The sequence below is a fragment of the Elgaria multicarinata genome, chromosome 1 (genome assembly GCF_023053635.1).
Source record: "Elgaria multicarinata webbii isolate HBS135686 ecotype San Diego chromosome 1, rElgMul1.1.pri, whole genome shotgun sequence".
Lineage (NCBI taxonomy): Eukaryota > Metazoa > Chordata > Lepidosauria > Squamata > Anguidae > Elgaria > Elgaria multicarinata.
The window spans coordinates 208,618,951-208,625,558 of NC_086171.1; the positions used below are offsets into that span (position 1 = coordinate 208,618,951).

The 6,608-nt window shown below is 45.0% G+C and overlaps 1 protein-coding gene across 1 annotated transcript; it reads right to left on the minus strand.

The window, feature by feature from the left end:
• Nucleotides 1–5,591: 5,591 nt before the first annotated feature.
• Nucleotides 5,592–6,275, minus strand: BHLHE23 (basic helix-loop-helix family member e23). The gene has a single exon (XM_063120890.1). It carries the CDS (start codon nt 6,273–6,275, stop codon nt 5,592–5,594), a length of 684 nt encoding a protein of 227 aa, XP_062976960.1.
• Between the last annotated feature and the right edge of the window lie 333 nt (nt 6,276–6,608).

Sequence of the window (6,608 nt, forward strand, 5' to 3'; positions counted from 1 at the left end):
GATCACACTATTAAATATCCAGTATTAAATATCACATTTTCCTGCCTTTCTATTCCACTTGATAGAGGAGTATGGCGTAATGCCATTAAAGTGTCACCTTGTTTATTTTCTGTATTTAAAGAGCAGCCCAAAGAAATCCACTGTACCAACTATTCCAAGAACACATTAGCATCACTTTGCAACCCTAAACGTACCCAGATGTGCAGCTTGACCCTATGAACGTTGATGTGTGTGTGTGTGTGGGAAATCCTCAACTATTCAATGGCACCTATTCCCCCAATGCATGGGATTTCTTAGCCTTATTTAAAAGCAAGTTCTGTCAAAAAGCAGGGCGCTAATTATATTTTGGCTCATACCAAGATCTGTCCCAATTTCAGGTGCGTTAGTTTTAGCTACATCCCAAAACCTTCTACTTGTTATGTGTAATTCCTATATACATGAAAATTGCATTTGCTACAACAAACATCCAAAATTCAGAGAATGTGGACACACAATACCAATGCTGACACACCCATATAAATTATGCGAATATCCAACAACTAAGTGACACAACAGAGAATGAAATAGGATTATTGGTGTTCACTGTTGCATGCCCCCAAAATAAAGATTTTTAGATCTATTTGGGTACTGACAAAATTCACTTGGGATTATCCACATTCACATATGAATCTTGATATTCACTAAATTTTGGACATTTGTCATAACACCTAATTACACACTTATCTCACCAATACATTAAATAGTATTTGATGTGCTAATCAATTTATAATTAACAGGTATGTTATATTTAATACGTAAATATTAAGTTTGGCTCTGATACCAGATTAGTACTGAAGAAACTTCAGTGTTCTCAAAATTTCCATTTAAACAAAGCAATTGTTTCATTCAGACTTTCTAAATTTGTAGGTCTCTGCGAATTTTATCATTATTTAAAACATTATTAATACCCCAAACGTCCATTCAAAAATCCACAAGGAGACTACAGGCTGCAATCCTATATGTGCTTACTTGGGAGTAGGTGTCACTGCACTCAATGGGCTTACTTCTGAATATAGGATTGGACTGGTAGTGAGAATAATCCAAAGTATTCAAGAGCTGCAATCTTGGCTGAGAATAGTATGTTATCTCATCAAATGTGTGTTCCCCAAACTGCATTTGCCAAGATAACTCAAATGTGAGCTAAGCACTTGCAGGAGAGATTTGAAAGGAGCGATTAACTCACCACCCCTGGTCTTACGGATTCTCTCTTGCAAGCTTGCCACAGTTTCCCCCTAGTTAGACACACTTCTGGTTTTGGAGCCTGGTTGGAGGGGGTAAAACAGGGGCCACAGCTAGACCTAAGGTTTATCCTGGAATCATCCAGGGTTCGCCCCTGCCTGAGCACTGGATCCCCTGTGTGTCACCTAGATGAACAGGTTTGACCCCTGGACAATCCAGGGATAAACCTTAGGTCTAGCTATGGCCTAAGTCCCATTGAACTGTGTGGGACATACCTCCGGGTAGACTTTCATAGGATGGTGCTGCTGTAAGTCCTGTTAATTTCAAGTCCTGTTTCTCAGCGAGAAATGCTACACGCATGTCAATGGAAACAGGATCCAGCTGGAGTTCCACTAGCACTGGAGGAAGGGGAAAAAGAAGGGATCTTGGCGATTCCCCCTTCTCCCACCAACCCTGTGTGACTCCTGAAGAACTGCTTCATGGAGGTGACCCATGGTGTGACCAGGGGTTGGCAGCTGGAATTGGCCACGTCTGCCTTTCTATGACCATCCCCCAGCAGGGTGCCTGCCCTGGATCCCAGGGCCTTCCATGAACGGAAGGAGCCCTTCCATCTTTGGAACGGCAAATATGGATTCAACACATTGCTCTTAATCCTGCATAACTTTCGTCCCTCCCATAAAAAAGCAGTACATGAGTCAATCAACATTTTAGGATGCAACAATGTAATTATATATATATAAAAACCCATTTACCTCTGTGTAGGCAGCATCTCTTACTTCTTTTAACACTATGGGAGACTTTCATAAGATGGCAATTGTAGAATTCAAGCTTTTCAGTCATTATTATCTAAAAAGAGAGCAATTATAATTCTCATTGTTATTAATAGAAGCCTCCGATTTGAAAAAAGAAGCTTGTTTCTTCTTAAAGTCAGACTCCTAACACTTTTTATTTTGCAGCTCTTTTGGAAAGAGCGGGACACGAACAATTAAAACGTTCTGCGTTGAAATAATCTTAGATAATTCCAGTTCTGGGGCTTTGAGCCAGAATTAATAAATGTTTATCTGAACATCATGATTCATTTCTAAATTAAACCTCCGTAAAACACAGACATACACAAAACCTTTCCGGCACCCCCTCAGTTTGCAATATTGAAAATGGTTATTTCTTCTTTTGCGTATATGTATCTAATATTTCTCCAGGGTTTGGAAGTGTGTGTGTGTGTTTTAATGTGGCTTTTGCAAAGTGGGGGCGCATGTAGATAAAGTAGCCTTGTGAAAAATAAAATGAAGAAATTAAAATGGAAATGAGAAGAAACCAATTTGAAACCATATGTCTTTCTGAACGCAGGTTAATCACGCACTCCTTTTTTTTGCAAACATGCAAGGGAAAAAAGGCTTCTAGAGGGGAAAAGTGTATTAATTAAAATTAAACGCTAGAGACAAGCAGGTTTGGAGGCATTGCGAGTCCTTTTCGCATTAGCATAACATTTGCGACAGCCCTGGAAATTGGTTTAATAACCTTAAATAGTTACACCCCCTCATCTCTAACATAAATAGCCCTGGACAGATCAAGTCCCCAGGGCTTTCATTGTACCAATTTGCGTGGTTGCTCTGACATTGAACGGTGAGATTTCTCCTATTTTAACACAAATCACAGAATGCATCTCTATTATTACTGCATTGGAAACACCAGAAGATCTCTTCCAAACTAAATGCTAACTGCAGAAAAAAAGAGAACAGGGGAAAAAAAAGACAGAAAGGAAAGTTCACTAGCTAACAATTATAACTGTGGCAAATATTAGAAGGACACTAACAGACGATCTACAAATCAGCTCTATCCTAAGACCTAAACTGACGAGGCAACCTGATGCATCAACCAGTTACTCATAAGTAAATGGCTGACATCGTAATCATATTTATTAAGTGCTTAAAAATCCAAGCAACTATACGAAAGCAAGACACTGCTGATAGCTTCTAGGAAGAAACAAACCTCCAGTTGAACTCGTTTCAGAACTGCACCTTTTAGCTGTAATGAGATCAAAGATGAAGTCAAAAATGGGGGATGAAGTCAAAGGCCGTAACCCCAGGAATATTTGCTTGGGAGTAAGCCCCGCTACGTGGAACGGGACTTGCCTCCAAGTAAATGTGATAGGATTGGGCTGCAGGTGCTCTGTCTTGACTGGATTGGAGAGTGAGCTCCATATAGGTAACCAGCCCAAGCTACAGACTTCATGGTTGTTGGGAAAAGATACTGCAGATGCAACAGAGCTGCAACAAACTACACTGCGCCCAAATCACCCATTCCACATGCCCAAGCCTATTTTGTACAGCTAATTGTGTACATATGCAAGAGCTAGGCCTTCTCTGCAAGGTGTCTGGATAGACCTCTGCATCACACTCACTGTCATTAAACCACAGTGTAATAATTTGTACCTAGTGGGTTGCACCCAACGTTGTCCGACTTTGAATAAATCCATGGAAATGTCTGGGACTTAACCTTAGATACAATCCAGTCCTCTGAATTAAACTCTTATTCCCCTTTTCTTCCACGTAATCTTTAATTCTGAAGGAAGAGACCCTCAACTGTGTACATCCACCCAAGTAAAAAACCAAACACACTTCAGTGACCACGTTCTCATTAGTTTCATTCAGAATTACAACAGGATACATGCTTCCCAACCCAGAAGCACCTGATCCAAAGTCTGTTTCTGTCTATTTCAACCATCAAATGTACCTATGGATTTTTGAGGTTAATAGATTATAAGGCCATGGAAGATTTCAGGCTGAAATGCTCTGCCCATTTACCTAGGAGTAAGCCCTAATGAACTCAATGGTAGTTTCTTCTGAGTAAAGATGTATAAGATAGCATTTCACAAATCTCACATCCCTAGTGAAACAGGCCTTTTACACTCCTATGTGAAACGTATTTACTGAGAAGAGAACTCCTTGGATTTCAGTGTAACATTTCCAAATAAGGCGGCAATGTAAACGTATTAACTAAAATGCTGAGTACACATGCATAGGATCACTCTGCATTAGGGACAAGGTGTTCAAATCCACACATCAGATTCCTGCTCTCCCCCACTCCCCGTCTAAATCTCTCTCCCTCCAATAACTCCTCCCCCTCCCATTTTTCTTGCAATAAAACTTCATTTAAATCAGTGACTCTTATTTCCAAGTTAATATGGGTCCACTCCAGTCAAAATTACAGCTGTATACATCCAAAGCCCCCACAGTTCAATGGGATTTACTCAAGTCCACCTGTGCATAGGCTTAACTTCCATTGTTTTCAGTGGGAGAATTAACTTTCCATTTCAAACACTGTCCCTACTGAAATCAATAGAATTTACAAGTGCTTAAATTTAACTGGATTGTGCCTAAAGCTTTCAGGATTAGGTTGAAGGACTTGTTCAGTGCCACCTTTTCTGAAAGGGAGACTCTTTTCAGGATTGATTTATTTAGCAAGCTGGCCTTGTAAGAGATTTAGGACAGAACCCAAGTTGATTGATGTCCTTTTTATTTATTATAAATACATATAAATAAGCTCAGTGAATGTTAATTTCCTTGTTTACCAAGATGCACGGGCAACTTCGGAACATGGTCCAACCAAAAAAAAAACCAATAAAAAAAAGGAAAGAGAAAAAACAGGCAACAACATACAATCAAAAGACTGTAGTCAAGTCCAAAAATGGGTTCGACGCTTAAAAATATATATATGTATAAATAAGGTGATCGACCCATTAAGGAGCATTCTTGTATTCACAAACAGCACCCCAAATGAACTTTTTTAAAAAACAGAATGTTCAGGTGAAGTACAGTTATTGTTGGATTGGGTTGTAGGGAGATTATCCATTTTAGTAATTTCGCATTCTGCAAACATTGCATAGTTTGTACAGGTCCGTTGGTTCCAAAAGAATTCTCACCACAATCCCGTCCCCCCACCCGCCCCCCGTTATTCTATGTATATAGAAATAACTTTCGGAAACTGACTTAAAACTGCTTCAAAATGAGAATGGGAGAAAAAAAAGAAGAGTTATGCTCAAAATTAATCCGTGATAGAGTTAAAAAAAAAAACGGGGGGGGGGTGCAGTGCAATGTTAAAAACAAAATATCTACAGACGTTTCAGGGAAGAGGGTGCAATTATTGAACCATGGCACATGGAAAGAGTGGGTGAGGAAAGAGTAATGAAGTGGACTGTAAAAGAAAGAATCCGGATTATCTCCACAAAGGCGATGCGATGCGGGGGGGGGGGGGGTGTTTAGAAGCAAAGAAGTTGAAAGCAAAGAAGAAAACGCAACTTAATTGATGGTGAGAAGGCGGGGCTGATGGAATGGAAAAGGAAACCCATTTTGGGGAGTTGGTTTTAAGGGCGCTCAAGGTTTTTCGTTGCAGTGTTTGCAAAGGCCGGAAGCGGCCCCCGGGAAGGCAGTACATTTCTCGGGGCAGCTGGGCAAAGCGGCGCCCGTGAAGGGGTAGACGGCTGCCGACTGTCCGAAGGGGGCTAGCGTGGCCGGGATGGGCGTGCTGAGCGCCTGGCCTTGGTTGAGGTAGGCCACGAGGCGCCGCATCTCCTCGAGGGCCTGCGCCTGCATGAGGATGTAGTTCTTGGCCAGGAGCAGGGTGGCGATTTTGGAGAGCTTGCGCACCGACGGGCTGTGCGCGTACGGGATGACCGAGCGCAGGCCGTCCAGGGCGTCGTTGAGGTCGTGCATGCGCCGCCGCTCGCGGGCGTTGATGCTGAGGCGCAGCGAGCGCGGCTCCTTCTGCTTCTTGGCCCCCAGGGCGCCGGGCGCCTTCAGCTTGCCGTCGCGCTCGAACGTCGGGCTGCCGGCCTTGCCGCCGTCGAAGGCGTCCTCCTCGTCGCCGCTCTGCTCGCCGCTGCTCTCCGCCGACTTGTCCAGCTGCGCGGCGTGGAAGTCCAGGGCGCCCGCGCCGCCGGGGAAGACGCGGGCGGCGTCGCCGGCGCCTCGCACGGCGCCGAAGGCGAACGCCGCCGGGTTGTAGCTCTGCGCCAGAGCCAGGTACGACTCGCCGCCCAGCGCCTTGAGCTCGGCCATCGCTTTCTCCGGCAGGTCCGCCGCCGAGCCGGCGAAAAGCTGCGCGCTCTGGGCCCCGCTCATCGGGGGCGCAGCGGCGGGGCGGCGCGCTCTCCACAGCGCCGGCCCTGCGCGGGTCTGGCGGGCCACCGCGCCCGGCCTCGACGGGGAGGGAGGCGCGGGGCGCCCTTCGCGCGGCGAGGAAGACGAGGGGCCCGCCTCGCCCCGCGCGCCCTCTCCTGGGCTCCCTCTTCCACTCGCCGCGCCTCACCTCGGATCTCGACCCTCCGGCCACGCTCCGCACCGGCGTCGTGCCGCCCTCGAGGAGCTCTGCGCCTTCTCCCGAGAGCTGGT